The sequence below is a fragment of the Phymastichus coffea genome, unplaced genomic scaffold, assembly GCF_024137745.1.
Source record: "Phymastichus coffea isolate CEN01 unplaced genomic scaffold, Cenicafe_Pcof_1.1 PCOF00043, whole genome shotgun sequence".
Taxonomy (NCBI): Eukaryota; Metazoa; Arthropoda; class Insecta; order Hymenoptera; family Eulophidae; genus Phymastichus; species Phymastichus coffea.
In genome coordinates, this window is record NW_026706854.1 from 44,177 (window position 1) to 63,434 (window position 19,258).

General features: G+C 49.3%; 2 protein-coding genes across 5 annotated transcripts in view; one reads left to right on the forward strand and one right to left on the reverse strand.

Moving 5' to 3' along the window:
- LOC131664253 (E3 ubiquitin-protein ligase Rnf220-like) overlaps window positions 1–737 on the forward strand; it is a 36,584-nt gene extending 35,847 nt beyond the window's left edge. The window contains exons 5-6 of the mRNA XM_058935205.1: window positions 95–169; window positions 442–737. Of these exons, the coding sequence (XP_058791188.1) occupies window positions 95–169; window positions 442–513 (147 nt within the window). The 3' untranslated portion in view covers window positions 514–737. The remainder of the gene's footprint in view (window positions 1–94; window positions 170–441) is intronic.
- Window positions 738–4,351: 3,614 nt separating this feature from the next.
- The window catches only part of LOC131664380 (filamin-A), a 28,478-nt gene continuing 13,571 nt past the window's right edge, over window positions 4,352–19,258 (reverse strand). For 3 of the 4 annotated variants that reach the window (XM_058935431.1, XM_058935429.1, XM_058935430.1), the window contains 12 exons: window positions 18,945–19,243; window positions 16,877–17,015; window positions 13,486–13,690; window positions 10,643–10,783; window positions 9,636–9,938; window positions 8,003–8,602; window positions 7,765–7,928; window positions 7,388–7,679; window positions 6,699–6,892; window positions 5,575–6,016; window positions 5,297–5,500; window positions 4,352–5,215 (listed from right to left, as the gene is read on the reverse strand). In XM_058935431.1, coding sequence (XP_058791414.1) covers window positions 5,031–5,215; window positions 5,297–5,500; window positions 5,575–6,016; window positions 6,699–6,892; window positions 7,388–7,679; window positions 7,765–7,928; window positions 8,003–8,602; window positions 9,636–9,938; window positions 10,643–10,783; window positions 13,486–13,690; window positions 16,877–17,015; window positions 18,945–19,243 — 3,168 coding nt within the window. In that variant the 3' untranslated portion in view covers window positions 4,352–5,030. The remainder of the gene's footprint in view (window positions 5,216–5,296; window positions 5,501–5,574; window positions 6,017–6,698; window positions 6,893–7,387; window positions 7,680–7,764; window positions 7,929–8,002; window positions 8,603–9,635; window positions 9,939–10,642; window positions 10,784–13,485; window positions 13,691–16,876; window positions 17,016–18,944; window positions 19,244–19,258) is intronic. The other variant, XM_058935432.1, reaches the window with a different exon arrangement.

Genomic DNA, 19,258 nt, shown 5'->3' on the forward strand with positions numbered 1-19,258 from the left:
GGACGGCGTTTGTCTTCTGGAAGAAGCTTTCAAAGGCAAATATATATTTTTCATACCTAACGAGGCTTTCATCGTTCATTTTCTTTGGTTCCAGGAGCAATACAAAAAACCGGTGACTTCAGTCTGCTGTTGGCACGTGCACTGCGAGCAATGTTGGCTTCACACACTGGTACGTTTGATTTTCGAAATATGAAGAGTTGGCCGAAATAGCTGAAAACTGTAACGATTTATTTCGCAAGATGATAGTAACGCGCTTGAATTGTATCCTTCAAAGTATAATATAACATAGACGTCAAAAGTTTATCGCGCATACGAGCTGAAAATGCGGCAATAAAGCACGCTCGAGTGCGTGCCCCCCGAAAAAGAAAAGAAAAAAGAAAAAAGAGAGAAAAAGGAAAGTAGAAGGGGAGAAAAAGCAAAATGAATGGTGGTTGTTCGCAGGGTGCAAAGAAGCTGTGCCCGCAGTGCAACATGATAACGTCGCCGTCGGACCTGCGGCGCATCTACATGTGAGGAGGACGTACGAGCGGCTGTCGCTGAACGGGGACCTCCTCTACCTGTCTGTACATTTTGTAAATTACCCGCGCTGAAAATTAACGACGCTTAAGGAATAAAGCAAACGAGGCGAGCCGCGAAGAAGCGAAAAAGGCTCGTCCTCTCGGCTCTATACGTGATGTTTACGTGGCAAAGGCACATAGATAAATTAACTCGACTATAAGCAAAAGAGAGCAGCGATTAACTCGACTATAAGCAAAAGAGAGCAGCGTTTAACGCGCGCCAGAGTTATCCCCCTGCGTACACACTTACACGCACACCAAGCATACGCATAAGCTAATCGAATCGCCCATCTTATTCCGCACGCACACACTCGTCTCCTCTCTCTCTCTCTCTCTCTCTCTCTCTCTCTCTCTCTCTCTCTCTCTTATCTCCTTCTTATTGCGCAATATTGCGCTCGCGCCGCCCGTCCGTTCGAGGGTGCAAGACCTTCGCTCCCTTTTCTGCTTTCTTCTTTTTCGTTCCTTATAATCTGCCTAAACGATTGGCGCTCAGATAAAAATTGACTGCTTCATTTCGATGGAACGGCGCTCTATTCTAATAAGCTGCTTCTGCCGCTTGTTCCGTTCTCGACAATCGCACCTTGCGTCCTTATTTTTATCCTTTACTTTCGACGAAATCGCACTAATAATGTTTGTCTGTAGACGTTGCACGCTGTGAATAATAAACGTTCAAACGAAGGAAAGTCATACGATTAAGTTACACGCTTATCGATAGGTCAACCCACGCCCTCCTCTCCTCGTACATCTTTTCGATGGTGGCTGCAACTATATGCCCTCTTCATTTCGGTTCTCTCTGCCGTTCTGCATTTCAGTTTACAAACTGCTTGACACCACGCAATTCACTTTTGTATGCGTTTCTGTATATGCACACACTGCGAATCTCCAGATAGATCTTACGCTGACATTATGATTATAATTAACGAGCTTTTTCTTTTATTTTTAACAATGATGTTTATTGAACGAACGTGTTTTATCTCGGATCAGCTAGATAGAAATTTGTTTTATTATCTTTTGACGGCCTGTTTTTCATTGTTCGTCCATCGACAAAAAGAGACATATGTTATATTGTAAAGATCGACAAGATTGCACTGTTCGCAAGAGAAACTTTGCAATCGATAACAAATCTGTGTGTAGCAAAAAGTTAAGTCGCCTTGGAGCGGCGTGCATTCTCGAGCGACGTGATTATTGAGATGTATACACGTTATCCAAGGACGGAGTTATAAAATTGTAAATAAATCGAGCTCGGCTCGACTCTCTCTATTTCTCTCCGCGTTGAAGAAACAAACGAACGAGAAGGAAAAATTATGCTGTACTCCAGGATAAGGAACAAAAAAAAAAATAAATAAATAAATAAATCGACCACCACGGACAAAAAAAAAACTTGATATGGAGAAGCCGCTTGTTAAGCGGCTCGTTTGTGTTTTCTCAACCCTTCAAGCCTCCACTTCCCCTTCAAACAAACACGCGCGCGGAAAAAAAGGAAGCGTCATTTCTTTTCCAGATTGCCAGCCAATAAAAATGTTTTACAGCGCGCAAGAGAGGAGCTGCCGCTAGCCGGAACAATGAGGACTTTAATTTCCTGGGCTATCGTACTCGGCTATCTTGGCAAAGCAGCTGTAGCGGCGCCTAATTAAAGCTTCGCAAAATGGCGATTATACATATATATATATATATATATATATATATATATATATATATATATATATATATATATATATCTTTCCTTCTCTGACTATAGCTAGCTTTACTCGCGGTTATATAGCTTTCACTGTTGGAAATGACGGAGTTCCCTCTCTCGCTCCCTTGCCGGCGGTGGCCATTTTCTTGGCGCCGTCGCGGAAAATCAAAAGGTGCACAGACGGTAGGCGGCGCCCCAAAGGTCCCGCCCCTCTCCTCCGTGCGCGCTGCCGCTGCTGCCGCCGCCGAGGGCCGCGAGCGGCACACCAAGACGGAAAAACGAGCGAGAGGTGCGGCTTTAGCAAAGCCGATGTACAAGCGCGCAGAATAATTTACCTCGTTCCCTTCTTTTTCTTTTTCCTCTTCGCCGTACTTCCTGCCGGCGCTGTTTGAATAGCACCAGCAGCAGCGTATCCGTCGCGCGCCGCGATATGTATTTCTGCGCCGTTGGTTATTGGAAATTTTAATGCCTCGGTTAAAACTTGACGTCTCTCTCTCTCTCTCTCTCTCTCTCTCTCTCTCTCTCTCTCTCTCTCTCTCTCTCTCTCTCTCTCGCACCGCGAAATGCTTAGCCGCGGCTGACGCTTCAATTTTCCCACTACTCCCAATCGGTTTTCTGCCATCTCGCCGTCGACTTTCAAAGTGATACAAGAATCGACTCTGACGCGAGAATGCATTATACTTTGCCGTGGCAAATTCCGTGGAGGATAACTGGACACCGGTAGAAACTCGCCGGTTTCTCGCGTGGTACACGCGCAAAGACGAATTGACTCGCTTTTAAATGCCGTTGCCTTTGCGCAACTGTTCTTATATCCAATTTGTTCGTTGCGGAATTGAATTTCTAAAAGTACGTCATAATTCTAAAATGAATGCTTATTTTCTTTATTTGGATTGTAAAAACTCGCTTGAATCTGATATGCCAAGCATTTTAACAAGCATTCAAATTTAAAATGCCATTAGAGTCACTGTCATTATTTTTTTCGGTGTAAAATCGGTCCCTCCGCTATACCGTCCTGCTCAAACTCTGATATGTTATCTTTCGTTTTTGCCATTCTTTCGTCAATATCTTCCGCGATAACTGCTACGATATACGCTTTGAAAGCGAAGCAGCAAAACTGAAATGCCGAAACCACGGTCTCCAGAAAACAGGTGTTTTTTTTCCCTCATTATGATTATCATCGCGATGGTAGTAGCTTGCAAATGTTTGAACTCTAATATTATCGACTCCCAAAGTTTTGCTTGTGTGTTTAACTGTTAGATAATAGTAGATCTTAATTACAGTCTTTCTCGTAAATGTTTCACAAAGTTTTTCGAACTTGACTCGATTATGAGGGAAACAAAGAGATTTTGCGAGGCGATTGAAAGTAACTGTTTTCAATAGCTCAGCGTCGACTCGAGGCTGCCTGCAAATTGCCTTTGGACGGGCGGTCAACTTTAATTGCAAGTGGCACGTATAATTTTGAAGCGGCTACGTGCAATGGGAAGAGGACATTTGTCATAACGTCGCGGATACTTTGACACGCGTTCGAAAAGACGCTGGCGAGAGTCGTGCAGTCGCAGCCGAGCCTGAGTTTCCGGCATAAACCCGTAGAACTCAATGTGATGAGCATCTCGCGGAACGTCTTCGAAGCCACATCCTCGGAAGGAAAGAGCACGCGGCGAGAGGAGAAAAACGGGTCCGCGAGGTAGCGCATCCCGGCAGCGATTATATCGTGCGAGTGGCAGAGCGGAGCCCTCTCCCTCCGTGGAGGATCCGGGGGCGTTACGCGCGCCGCGAGTCGCGCACTGGAAGGTGAGCTTGATCCTTGGTACCGCCCACCATCCTATCCTGACATGGCGATCCCCACTTTGAGTTTTTTCCCTCTTCCTCCGCCTCCCGTCCTCTCTCGTTCACTCACACACCCGCACTCTGTCTCTGCCGGCGGAAAATTCTCTCTCCGGGCAATAAAATGAAAAACCAAGGCAAATGCTCGAATGAGAGAGCTGGGGCTTTATACGTATGTATGCTGTCTGCACCGCGCGCCGCCAGGGAAAAAGATTGCTTTGGTAAATAGGAGGAGAATGAGGGATGAAGAGAAAAGTATATTGTATCAAGTCCAAAGCAGCCTGTTCTTTCTTTAATAAATATATTAGCTTTATTTCCTATATAATCATATATCATAAACAATATGCGATGTATATTTATAATCTATATAATGCGTGGATTATCATCATCATCATCATCATCATCATCATCATCATCATCCAATAAAATGATTAGGTGTGTCATTGATTGCTCTTAAGAAAACTATATTTAATATGGCCTTCGCGTGTTGAACAGTGACGTTGCTTTTATCATTCTTTATTTTTGATTATCCATCTCACCCCCTTCTCTGTTTTTTTTCTTTATTAAAAACCGTATATATAAGGCACCATTGGAGATTAAAATACGTCATTCCTCGCCTGTGCACACGAGGACTATCGCGGATAAAATATATGTATATATTATAATAATAAAACGACAAAAATTGACTCTCCTTGAGGGCCGCCGACATTTGTCCTGTACACATCATACATATGTATATAATAATAATAATTACACGTTAAAAGAAACGAACAGAAAAAAAGAGTAGAGATAAAATGAAGATCAAGGTAATAAAGGTAAAACGAAAACACACAGATCATCGGCGCCGGGTTTCGGCGGCGTCGACTCGTACTTCGTTCGTTCTTTTTCTTTTGTTCAAAAAAAAAAGTCGAGGTGAGTGATGATTTGTTGTTAATTTGTCCGCGAGATGAGCGAGCGAGATGTCGCTGGATCTAGACGTCGACTTTGAAGGGCGAGCCAGGAATGTGATCGTCGCCCCACTTGACGAGGACGATGTACTCGCCCCGTTCACGCACCACGTAATTCACATTGTAGTTGTTGCGGCCCGTGTGCTTAACCAGCACTTCCTCCACCGGACCTTTCGGTCCGTGCAAGCCGACGAACAGGATATTGTTGCCTGAAACGCGAGCAAAGTTTTGTCATGTTGCGTGAGCTCAAGGGGGGGGGGGGGGGTCGCGGGGTCGAAGAGAGGACCAACCTGCGTCGCTGGCGCAAACGGTAAACTGATTGGTTTTGCCGATATAAGCCTTCTTCAGACCCATACCCTTGCTCGTGACTTTACTGGCGTTGGACTTGAAGTGCGGCAGCACGGGGCCCATCTGCTTGGCCTTGGCGAACTTCTGCACTGTTTCCACGACGATCGAGCTCGTCTCCTGCGATCCTCGCTCAGCCAAGTCTTTGCCTACGATTGCAAGCAAACGCCGACATTCGCGAGAGTTCACAAGATACTCGCTCGCGGAAAGAAAAAAATCTCACCGGTGGCGGTGACTTTGAAGGGCGATCCGACAATGTGACAACCGTTGTACTTGATGCTGATGTAATAATCACCGGGCACGAGTGGCGTGTACCTGACCTTGTAGCCTTCCTCGACCTCGGTGCAGTCCATGGCAACGCGACTCGGCCCATCGATCGTCACACCCAGAGCGCCAGCGCCCGAGTTGCACGTGTCGATGATAAAGTCGGCCTTCTGGCCGGTCTTCACTTTCTCGATGCCGTTGCCGTGGACGTGGATGGCCGCCGGGTCGGCGTCCACTTTACCGACCTTCACGCGGAAGGGACTCCCGTTGATGTGCACCCCATTGAATTTCAGGTAGATGTTGTGAATGCCATTCTCGCGAGCCATGAAGCGTACCGAGTACTCCTCCGAGTCTATCGACTGGATGAAGCAGTCGTCCTCGATGCCGCTTGGTGACACGATCTGCAAGTCACCGCGAGCACGCCAAATCAGTCTATTGCGTTTTCTCAATGAACGAACCGGCTATTCCATCGAAGCTTCAAGATCGCGCGAATGCAAGTTCGTCGAAAAGATATAAAAAATTTCAGTAAATCATCCTCTGGCTGTCGTCGTAAATCTGCATTTTGTTGTCTCTCTCGCGTTGCAGCTCGGGAAGCGGCCGCGCATCGCAGCGCGATTGGCAAAGAGTAAAAAACAAAGGACAAGAAAAAGAGAAAAACGAGAACGAAAAGAATCTGTTGGCCACTCGGGAATACACGAAACGCCCGGCAGGCGGGCATCAATTACAAGTGGCGAAAGTGTGTCAATTTACTTAGAAAGCATTCACAGAATCGCACCCACGTGCGGGTTATTCTGGTCGCCGTCGTCGCGCGCGCCTTGGGATTTGGCATTGCGCAAGAACATTACGAGGGCCGTGCGAGAGACAGAAACACACACGCGCGCGCGCGCGCGCAAATCGCCAGCACGACCAGAGTACACGCGCATCGTAGTGCGCGCGAGTCGTTAATTTTGAGAATTAAACGCGAGGCGCGGATTTCTTGGCAGTGACTCGCGCAAATCGGGCCGCTCACAATGGCTCGCTTCGCACGCCCGTCAACCTCGAGCACGACGGGTCGCCGTGGCTGACTTCCAGCTGACAATTTACCTTGCCGTCGAGCTCGCCGGAAGCGCCGTTCTTGCGAACGAGGAATGTGTAAGGTTTGTCCTGCTGCACGCCGCCGTCGGGGAACTGCGCGACCTCGAGCTTGTGCGCGTCGCCCATCGCCGGGGCGATGTACACCTTGTGCGGCGAGTCCGGGATGTGCTGGTCGTTGAACTTTATTCCTACCCTGTACTCGCCTAGAAATCAGACGGCAACATGAAACAGCGTGGTCGTGCAAGGCCGGTCATTCGGTCGTTCGAATCCGAGCCCGAAGGCGGGCACGAATTCGGCGCGCGAGGACCCTCGGCCGAGAGCGAGAAAGCAGGAGGAGAGGCAGCGCGTATTCGCGTCTAATTCGCCGCCTCTCTTGGCGTCCTTCTGTACGAGCAGGCGCGCGCGCGCGCGCGCGACAGCCGATCCAAATATAACCGGCGCATCGAAGCGGCGGCGATGATGATCGCGCGCCCGCCGCTGCGAGAGAGCACGCGGGCGAAAATATGAAACGCCACCTTAACAAATATAGCCGTCGGTATTTCGGGAGCCCGCGCGCGCGTAAAGTCGGAGGAAGACAAGCTCGCGATGAGACACTGATCTCGATCTCCCACTCTCTCGCTCTCGAATTCCCAGAGCGGCTCGAGAGCCGACGAAGCGATCCGTGCAGCGGCTGCGCCTCGTCGTCCGGCCGACCTTACCGGGCTCGGTCACGGTGTAGCTGACGTAGCAGCTACCGTCCTTGCGGTCCTTGAAGTCGATTTGAGCCCTGCTCGGGCCCTCCACCGACACGGCCAGCGTGCCGGCTCCGGCCTCTCGCGTCCAGATGTTGAACTCGCAGGGCTCGCCTTGCTCGCCACGCTCCAGGCCTGGGCCGCCCGCGTGCACTCTGTGCGCGCCGCCGTCCCTCAGCGGGCCGACCGTGAATTGGAACGGCGAGCCCGGGATGTGGATGTCCTTGTAGCGCACCGACACGGTGTGCACTCCTAGCTCCTGTTGGAACGCGCGAGCCAATGTAGTTTCGCGTGGCAGTCGGCCGGCAAAGAGAGTCGCCGGCGTCGGCCGACGGACCCCTCACCTTGGGCACGAAAGCGACCGCGTAGAGTCCGTCTTCGACCTCCTTGACCTCGGCGTCCTCGGTGATGCCGCCCGGCGACGTGACCTGAGCGGCAAGATCGAACGACGTGATGCCCGGCATCTTGAAGGTGAGCTTGCACTGGCTACCGACTTCGGTAATTGGCACTGCGGGCAAACAGCAATCGTTCGTTTCCGCTTAGTCTCGCGCCCCGGGACATTGGTGTCTTCCGATCGCTTACCAGCTTCACGGCGTCGCTGGATCTTCTCGCGCTGGCGGTTGCTCCCCTCGCCGGACACCTTGACCGTGAACGGCGAGCCCTCGACGTGATGATCGGCGAACTTGAGGTTCATGATGTAGTAGCCCGGCTCGGTAGGCTTGTACGAGATGCTGAGCGTGCTGTCGTCGTTATCCTTGCACTGAATTTCGGCTTTGCTCGGGCCCTCGATGGACAGCGACAGACCGCCGTAGCCGGCGTTGCGCGTGTCGATCAGGAAAGTATTGTCGGCGTGAGTGCGGCCCTCTTTGAGCGCCGGTCCCGACACTTTCACCTTCTTAGCGTCGCCGACCTCGCGCTGCTTCACGTCGATCTTGAACGGCGAGTTGGCGATGTCGTGGCCCATCTTCTTCACCGACACCTCGTGAGCGCCAGCCTCGCGCGGTGTGAACGACACGCAGATATTGCCACTGGGCATCTTCTTCAGGAAGCACGGCTCCTCGAGGCCACTCGGTGCTATGATCGAGGCGTTCAGCGAGCGAATGTCCGCGTCGCTCACCTTGCCCGGCAGCTGCACCTCCGAGGAGGAGCCCACCGAGATTTGGTTGCGCTTGCGGCCCTCGCCTGCAGATTCCGAATAAAGGCCCAGATTATTGGAGGTTCTTCGAGACAGAAGGACAGCGCAGAGAAACAATCGTGGCGCCAGACAAATGCAATGGTTATTTCGTTTATCACGGATTTGTTTTGTCAACCGTATAACTCGTTCGTTCGCTTACTTTTTTTGCTTTACTCAACTTATACATTTCTCACTTTTCTATTTTGAGCCGCTGAGTTTTAGACAATCAACTTTTACAAAATTGAGATATGCGAGTCGTCAAGTTTTATACACACTCCGTTGGCAAATAATCGGCTTCGATAACAAGTTAAAACTGAATTTTTCTTACTTTTACACTTAAACGGAATAATGGCCGAAATAATTCGAGGAGCGCTTTTGAGATTTGAAAATTTACTCCTAGAATGTGGGTCTGACACAGTGTTAAACGTTATGACAAACATAATGCGTGATAAATATTAATAAGCATAAAAAGTTAACTGTAATAGGATTAAATGAGTTATAAAGAGTTGAAAAATAGCTTTTCCACAAAAACTTTTTTCAATCCTTCGTGCTAGCTAAATCAACGTGAGCAACTCACCTTAACGTGAACATCGGATTGAAAATTGATCAATAACATGAACGCGCAATGATTTCGAAAAAAGATACATTGAATCCTTTATTGGACACACTACTAGTACATATATACTTGCTTTCGATTAACGCATGTGTAATATAACAATTTCATCGAGAAACTCAAGATATGCCGAAGAATATTGAAAGTAAAATACTAATAATAGTAATGAAAAATAATGTGAAAGCGAAATAATTGTTGCAATTTGTTGATTTGACTAGCGCGTAGCGATACAACCTCCAGATAATAAGCGACGTTGGGATCCCTAGTGGAACGAGGCTGCGAAAAACAATTATATTGATAGATATAACATAAGTCCTTTGTCATTGATAACCAATTTAACCAATGTCCGTTATTGATGCGACCAAAATGTATATGAACGCACTTTGTCAAATTAAACGAGATACGACTTAGGAACTAATCGGACTCACCGGTTATCTTGGCTTGGTAAGGGCTGCCTTTGATGTGCTTGTCGCCAAACTTGACGCTGATCTTGTATTCACCAGGCGCCGTTGGTAAATACGATACCGACACGGTGCCATCTTTATTATCATGGCACGAGATATCGGCTTTACTCGGTCCTTCGACCGCGAGCGACAGCCCACCGGCGCCGGCACCTTTCGTTGAGATTGTAAAGTTTGCCGGCTCGCCGCATACGCCGTAAATCAGGCCCGGACCGTAGGCCGTCACGTGGCCGCTTGATAGCGAATCCACGTGGAACTTGAACGGCGAGCCTAAAGTCATTCATTGGGTTTTTCATTGACCGTTAATTAGAGGGCTCGCTTTTTGCGTGACGCAAGCGTTAGTTGGCGAGTGCTCGCGAAGACAACGAGAACGTTTACAGGTCTGACCAAACCGGCTGCTCACTACTTGCTTCACGACTTTTGCTATTACGCCACGTGTACAGTCAGGCTCGGCGCCTGGCACCACTTGGCAAGTCGAACCGATTGTTAATTGCAAGTCCTTGCAGACACATGCATTGATCTTCGACCAATAGCTTGGCAGTGCGCGTCAATCAAAGTAGACGTTAAGTGTATGCATCCGCATATACGCATACCCGTAGTAATTAGCGAAGCGGTTATATAAATAAATTGACGTGAAATCTAATGAGCAGACCCGAACTCAAAGCTAACTACCTGCTTTCAGCGTGCGCGCGCGTCTTAATTAATTTATGCGAGAGTAAGCGTAAGAGCGATTACAAGCCGAAAGCGCGAGAGCCAGAAATGAATGGAGATGTGAAAGTAAAAGGCGGTGGCGTGCGCGCAGAGACTCCGCGCCCGAGATAGAAGGCGCTGACGTCTAAATGGCCGCGTCTCTATATGCGCATTCAGTCTCTCTCTCTCTCTCTCTCTATCTCTAAGCGTTTAAACCGCTATTAATTAGCTGTTCTGTACATGTGCTCCAGTCGTACGCAGGCGCACGCGGACACGCTTCTTACCTTGGACGTGCTCGCCGTTGTACTTGACGTAGACCTCGTGCAGCCCTTCCTCTTTGGGATCGTACTTGATGGATACCGTGCCGTCATGATTGTCCTCGATCACGGGCTTGTCTACGTTGCCGCTGGGCATCTTTACTTCCGCTAAAATTAGAAGCGAGCGCGCGCACACGGCTCGTTACAACATTGCTTCTGTGCTTTTTTTGTTTTCTCGAGCGCGACTTCTGCGACTTGTATGTCGCTATAAGGCGCGCAGGATTATAAAGCGACCGCGCTAAGGGGACCATTTTTGAACGATCGCCAAAAAAATACACTTCCAAGCGCTCGATTTCACAATCGCCGAGTGGGCAAATAAGAAGAAAAAAACGACGGTTTCGCTTCGCGATGGATTCGTTTCGTCGGGATTACGACATACCCCTGGCAATTTATTTTTTTTAATTTGTTTTTGTCCTGCGCTTTCATTTTTGGTTAAATGGGGTACATTGTTGTCAATCGACAATACCACTGAAGTGTTTAATCGTAAATCATCCCGTCAATTTTGCCAAGCTATTTTCAGACAAAATTGATCCAGCCGACAACCCTTTCGCGCAGCGGTTACGCAACCGAAAATTTTAATAGATTCGCTGTGCTTCTGCTGCTGCATCACGTAACACACGCGCAAAAAGCTTGACGGCCCTTTTATTTTTTCCGTCGCATTTATTCGCTAAAGCAGCCTGCCCAGCCATTCATTACGTTTGGAAATTGTGTGCTTTCATCAAATATAAACCCAGAAAATGCAATATGCAAGTGCGCGATATTAATAAAAGTTTTTGCGCAAGAGATGTAAATATTTCCCGCTTTTCGAGGACGCACCACGCTGATTTGACGAATTTCAAAGAAAAAAAAACATTACGCGGGGAAAAAAGCGGCGTTACGCGGAGATTACGCGTTCAGACAGATTCGGCACTTTTCCGAAAATAGCATACGCATTTGGCAAAATGATAACCGACCTGTTCGGGTGCGCACGTAAAAGAGGCTTTGGAAAATCAGTGGTCGAAATTCCAGTCCAGGGGTGATATCGTCGTGGTCGGCGAGCTGCGAGCACTCGACGGGATAGCAAATGGACCTTTCGGGCCTGTCGAGGGCACTGTAGGTGACGGACTTGAAGAAATCCCGGCGGAACGTGGCCACTTGCTCGGGAGCGACGAGCTGCGTCGTCATGTCCGCGCGAATGGTGCTCGGGGTGCTATTATCAGCGCACTGCGCCAGCGCGGCTTGCTCGCGTCCGTATTTATATTGCGCCGCTGCACCGCGGATGACAATGAGCCCGCGCACCAACGAGCGAACCGAGCCACCGGACAGGCAGCGATCGGCGGCGGTTATCGGGCAGACGCTGTTCGCGAAGGCAGCAGGCTCAGCGTCGGGGCATATCCGTCGCGAGACTGAGGCCGCGAGTCGCCGGACTTTTTTTCCAGAGTTTAAGATTAGGCCAGCGCCGCTCGAGAGAGATAGAGAGAGAAGGGATCGCGAGCCAGAGCGGACGTGTGGGCAGGCGCGCTCGCGGCACACGCCAGAGGTCCGCGATATATCATCCGACTCGTCGTCGCGCGCGCGCGCGCGCGCTCGTCTTATGTTTATTAGCCGACGCGCACTTGCCAACGGACCACCGTGCCGCATGCTACGCGTATCGAACGCTGTTATACTCGATATCCAACTCGCTTACGCGCAACTCTTCTGTTTTCGCTGCCGAGCGCTGCAACCCTATCGATATCCGCCGTGCAGATGATATTTCGGCAAAATTCGTGTAAAATGAACCAGTGGATTTCAAACTGAATTTGACCGAATGGAAGTCCTACAAATATATATCTATCGTACGGGCCATTGATTATTTGGAAAAACGGCAACTCGATAATTAAATTAATATTCGGTAATTAATGAATGTCATTGGAAACTATTCACGAAAAATGTTGTTCCGATGACAAACAGATTTTCCCGCTTACTGCCGCCGAGCACCAGCTGTGCGGCAGACCAAGCTTCTGGTCGGACAATGCACTGACCACTACTACTGCCAGTACAACTTTGAGATTAGAAATTAGAAAAAAAAATGTACTACAATGCGAGACACCTACAAATATTCATCGAGGCAGGAAATCGTCTTTCTCGGGCCAAGAGAAACGCGAGAAAGAAAAAAAAGCATGGTATTACTCTTAGGCGGACGAGCGCTGGCGTTATGATTAATGGAGCTTGCGCTCGCTCGCTCGCTAGCGCTGATTCTCATTGACTCGAGGCCTCGCGTATATTTTATCGAGGCTGCATCATCAAGGCCTCCGCGATCTGCATGACGCCCTTTCGTTTACTTTTTTCCTCTGATTTTCTTTGCGGGTATTTTTCAATTTACTTTTTTTGATGATAATATGAAACCCTCGGTCAAATTCGTCTTCGAGAGTATCTTCGCGAAGAAGTTCTGAACGAAAATTGGAAAGCAGAGGACTAGCTTAAACGAAAACCTATCGAGTAAACTTCGCAAGCGTCCTCCAACACACGCACGTCTTCTTAATGTTGCAATAAATCTGGATGAACAATTAATCCCTCGGGAATTTTTTCATACGCAACTAAGATTCATACGGCGCTCACACGTGTATTTTCATAACCGCTGGCGTTGTTTCGCGACGAGGCTGAGTCGTTTTCTCACGAGGTTCACGATATTTGACCGTCGATAAGCTTATTACACTCAATAACAAGGGGGAGGGGGGATCATCGTCGGGCGGAGACACGCGGAGCATCCAAAAATATCAATGCACGAGGGGGTGAGTTAGTGACTCATAGCACGCAGGTCGAAAATAAAACCGAGGACGACGCAGACTTACATGCGAATTTGCCGCCGCTGACTGGTGGTACTGGGATACTATTGAGATGGATGACGTTGAACTTTTGTTTGCTGCTAGTGGTGCTACGCTTGGTGTAACTCTCTTGGATGCTGGTGCTGTGCTCCTCGACTATGTGCTCCTTGTTGCTACGACGGCCGCGGCGTGTCTTGTGAGTTTTGCTGGTTGACCTGTACTCTTCGGATGCCTATAATGACATTTTACAGTTTTCTTAATGAGATATTAGGGAGATGGATTGTACAGTCGCAAGCGTGAAAACTTGCGATTTTTAGCAAGCTGCAAGATCGTTAAAAGATTCAATGCTCGTGCTCACGCCGAAAGCGAGCCAAGCCGAGTGAGCTGAAGAAAACTTGCTCGCATTAATAAAAAGGGGGGTTGGGTTCCGATCTATTTCCGCTCGACGCTTTAACGATGGGAAACTCCGTTTCAACGTGCGCGATTGTCGAATATCGACACTCTAATGATGGGAAACTACAGGCTTATTTTTGTCAAAACGTTCGTTCCGTTCTAGCAGATGCTCTTCCGTCGGAATAAGAAGTCATTGGAATGAAAAAATCTTTTAAGAATAAACATGTGCAATTCGAAAACAAGCTGTGTACGTTTGGACTTGCACGCTTTGACGCGCAAAACGACATTTGCCGTAGGCGCGAGAGAGAAGTTATTTTCGGTATCGAGTTCGGATAAATGTTTTAGAAGCTAGATAACGCCAGCAAAAGTACTCGCGGGCTTGATTGATCGCCGCGCGCGCGCGAAAATTCGGCCAACGCGAAGAATCGAACCAAGCAGTTCTCAGCTCCGACTTGATTTTCCTTAGCGATACACTGTTTACGCGAAGCCTCGTCGTAAATCTATCTTACTCGGCGTCAAAAGTACGGCGCAATTTCGCTCTCGCGATCTCCCGAACGCATCCGTTGGGCGCTCTCTCGTCTCGACATGGCAAGGAGATCGAACGAAAGAGCAACGAGCGGCAGACTTTGGCGGCATTGTGCGACGAATTGTGTCGTGTAAATTGGGTCTGCAGCATTGACCAGCGACACGATTCCACGCAGCATTCCATGGTCACGCGAATCAGGTCGTGTCTGCGGCACGCGCGCACGCACATCGAAAATATGGCGTGGTCGAAACTTATTTAATCGCGGCGCACGACTCGCCCGATCTCCCAGCATAATGCGAGAAAGCGTCGACTTTCGCCCGGAACGGAGAACGAAAAATAAACGGGCCGATAAATTCGCGAACTCGCGGGTTTCGGAAATAAACCGTTTTCCTTTCCGTTTTTTTTTTCTTTTTCTTTTTTTTTTCTCTTTCTGTTTTCACGGAGATCTCGTCTGGATTTAGCTCGAGGCGTCGTCCGATATCGGTCTGAGAGGTAGCAAAGAATGGCATTGTCACGTTACTATACTCACGAACGTGTGGATGCGCGCCACGAGTCGAATAATCACACTCGGCACTCGTTAAAATCACCGTGCACGCGTACGTCTAGTTGCCTATTATGCGTAGTTTAGTATGCACGGGAGCAGAATCGTTGCTGCATCGCGCCACGGAATTACTACTAACCCGAAATCGCGCGCGCGACAATGCGAATTTGCCCCCCTCGGCAGCGGCAGCCCACACGACTATAATAGAGCGCCACCACTCGGCGTCGCCACTCCCACCAGCGTCTCTCTATTGTAGTGCCTCTCGCCAGAGCCTTTTTGCATTGCGGGGCGCTTGCAATCGGCAGATGTAAACAAGGCGAGAACACCCGTGCGAAGCTCCTCGATCGCGCCTGTCCAGGAACGCGCGATTCCCCGACTTTCCTCGCGTTCGGGACGCGTCCTAGCAAGTCGCGCGCTTCGCTCGGCATTTCACGTAAAAATAATCGAAGTTACCGCTCATTACGCTTATAAATAGAATGAATAACGCGAGCCGTCGTTTGGTTTTTAAAGTGCCAGTCGTAAAAATATCACGAGAAAGCCAGCTCGCTGCAGACGGAATGCGCGTCCCGAGGAGAAAAGTGGCTATTTCCGCGTCCCGATCTCTCCCTGGTCGATCGACGCTCAGATCGCCGCCCGCTTCGTCGATACGCCCATGCGGGCGACATCAGCGACAGCTGGGCCCAGCTATTTTCGAAAGACTCCGACCGGCCGTGCGAATAGCCGTCGTGGTCGTCGCCGCCGCCGCCGCCACCGCCGCCGCAGCTGTTCGGCCCGTGTCTCTTGCCACGAATTCCAACGGGATATATAAGGAGGACTACCGCGCTAATTATTCTGGCCGCGCGGCCGCGTGATTAATGGTCGAGCGATCGCCGAGTTAGTTCATTAAAGTCTCGCGCCCGCGCCTGAATGAATCCTCGATAAGGGCAGGTGAACGGCATCTGGCGATTGCCGTGCGGTCGAGATGGAGCATCAGCACCGCCCGTCAAAGAGCGGGAGAGAGAGAGCGAGAGAGAGCTTTCGGCGTAGCCAGCCGCCGATACGCGCGCACGCCTGTAAATTTGGGAAAGCTCGAAATAGTTTACTTCGCGAGGGCCACACGCGGATAATGTTTCACAACACGCCACACGGGCGGGGCGAGCGCGCGCGTGAGCCGAAGCACAGATCGGCGCGCATAACGCGATCGCGAGAGCTCGATTAGCGCACGCTCGTCGGCGATGCGCGGCGGTTGCTCACCGTAACGCACCCACGGGCTGCTCGCGTCGACGACGGGGCGATCCTCGCCCGGCGCGACCGAGCGCCCGCGAGAGGGGAATGCAATTTGCCCAGCTGGATGGAATGTCGACACTCGGCTCGGCTACTCGCCGTCAGTCATTTGCGAGTTGCAGCGCCTGCCGCGCAAGTATTCATCGGCCAGTTGAGTTTAGTCGACGAACGCGTAACCGCCCGTGGGATTGAGAGGCTCGACGAATTGGGGGTTTACGAGCTCGTGAGACCAACGAAAATCATCGCTGCGATGCAAGAGGAGTTGCACGGAAAGCGCGTGCACGGCAAACGACACCTGTTCGGAATGATAATGAATGACAATGTTGCGTGCGGAGGCTCGCGTCTCGCGCGCACTGGACCGCGAAAGAGTGAGAGAGCGCGCAAGCGAGATAGGTGTAAAATTAAGACGACGAACGCTGAGGACGGCAGTAGCGGCAGAGTGCAAGATGCGTGTCGACTTACGTGCGCAACTTCCGCTGAATCAATGCGGTCCAATACTTAATATGTATATATCACGCGTGTGCACTTGACTTGAGCCTTCGTAGTGAACTGGAAGGCACATCAGGCGACAATCACCCAAGCCTCTATAGTTAGCCGCCCGCGCCCCACCACCCACGTAGCACGTACAGGCACAGCGGTAGCAGCGAGCGCGACAAACATCTAAAACGCTACTACCAGGCGAAAAGCAACTTTACCTTGAAGGTGTAGAGTCCGTTCGGGACAGGTTGACCACCAAACTTGATGCTCAGCGTGTAGTCGCCGGCGTCTTCCACCGTATAGAATATGTCTACCGTTCCATCCGCGTTGTCTTGTATGTCGATGTCGACGTCCTCGCTGCAACATAGAGCCAGTTTCGACGCGCATTCAGTTTCCAGCGAGAAAGACGGCATGTGCGCAAGAAGCTTGCTTTTACTGGGAACCCTCGTGTGTTTCTTTAGCTGGCGACTTTGATAACTTCCACAGCGGTAAATCAATCGGCTTCAATTTTGACGCTAGTCGGCTTTTATGCCGGCATACGGTTTATTATAAACTCTCGGGGAGCTTTCAATGTCGGCCGAGCCAAGATAATTTTTGCAGCACATCAAAGAATTCTCGATTGCGAGAGGCAGCGAATTTTTTTTCCTCGCGAAATCGTTCGCCATCCACTCGCTCGTGTTTTTCTTTCGCGGAAAAAACCAAAAAAGACGAGCATCGCAAAATTGACTGTGGCAATTTGCTATTCGGCACGCATAAAAATACAAGATTATTACCAAATACCAGCTGCTCAATCCTCCTAATTATGTCCTCGTTAACTTCGCGCCGGGCGTTCCGTTGATCGACGACGCGAATGTTTAATTAGCTAGACCGTAGCAAACGACGTACAAAAGTACCAAACGACCCGTCGAACCGCGAGCGCTTGCAATAGCAGCAAAATGACGAAGACGCGTAGCAGAAAGGTAACGCCTTAGCGAGACGGCGGCGCAACGCTCGCTTGTCAAATGGCCAGCTGCCATGCACTTTGGATTTTGGCGCGCGCGCGCGCTTACTTTATTCGCTACAATGCGAAATGAGGCTCAAAATAAAATGCATTTCCGGCCTTCGACAATATTTTCCCTTTTTCCCAGCGCGCTTAATTAACGCGCTTCCAACTCTGTTACACGACAGCCGAATTGATCGTCGCTGCGAGGAGGATCAAATACGTGGCTAATTGTTCGGACACGTGTAACGCTTTATTGTTGAACATTGCGCCGAGATTTCGGATTCTGATCTGGCAGCGACTTTGGCACTCGCGTCGAAAGCAGTCTTGCGAGCAGCAAAGTATGTTCGAATCGTCAGCTAGCTGTTTTCCTTCTTTGCTTCCTTCGCTGTTATGCTTGCTAGTGTCATGGTATTTATGTCATTTGTGACACGAAAGTTGCATTTTGCGAAGACCGCTTTTTGGGCAAGATAATTGATGAGCTCTTGTAAACTGGCATCGGTGAACGGTGAATACGAATAACGATAAATTTTGACAGTTATTTATTAGATTAACGATTGTTTTATAGTCATATTTATTGGAATGAAGGATTTAACTTAATGGAAATAGAACTAAAAGATGTTAGAGTTAAGAACGTTATTTTTAAAGTTCCTGCTTTCAATATTAATCATCAGTCGATATTAAACCTAAATTTTTTATCTTACGTAACTTTTGGATATTTCGCTTTTTCCATGTACACAATATTTATCTTTAAAGGTCTACTAAAATTTTGGCAATATCTGTCGCGTACGTACTAAAGCGTTGATGCGCAGGCAGTATGCGAGAATAAAATCCAATCTAGTTGTTTTACGAAACATGAAACACAGATATTTTTAATAGTTAATTAGAACAAGTCCCATCTAAATTCAATTGAAAATGTTCAATAGCTTGCGAAACCGCGAAAGTCGACTGATTCTCGAATATTGCTGGCAAAAGAGTTGATCGCTTTGAAAACGCTAATGCGTGGAGCGAATATAAGTTGTTGCAGATTGCGATCTCGCGCGCGCCATGACTTATTTAAGGAACATTGATTGAACAGCCGACATTGTCGTCAGTCGGAATTTTGCAATGTCTCACGACACACCGTAAATGAAGTGTGCTAAACAGAAATATCTGCCAAAGGTTCTCGGCAAATCTTCCTCGTGTATCTGTCGGCTAATGTCATAGAGAGACGCATCGCATCTCCAACAATAATCAAACGTTGGCTTTTCTCGAAATAGCGGAGCGCATAAAAAGTTGAAAATGAGAGCGCGAGAGATCGAACTTACCTTCCGGAGGTAGAGCGTATGCGGCAGGTAACGGCACCGCGGCCGGCGTTCTGCGTATCGACGGTAATGCAGTACTCTTCGCCCTGAGCGAGGGTGCGCTGCACGCCCTCCTTGATCTTGCACTCGTCGGCTTTACCGGTTGATACGCTCTGCACGTTGACTGGACTGCCGGGCACCTCCTTGCCGCCGTACTTCACGTTGACTTTGTATCGACCGCAGTCGTCCGGCAAGTAAGTCGCCTTGTACTTGCCGTCGCCAATTTTTTGAATGCCCACCTTGCGTGGCGTTTGATCGGGACCCTGTCAACCAGATTT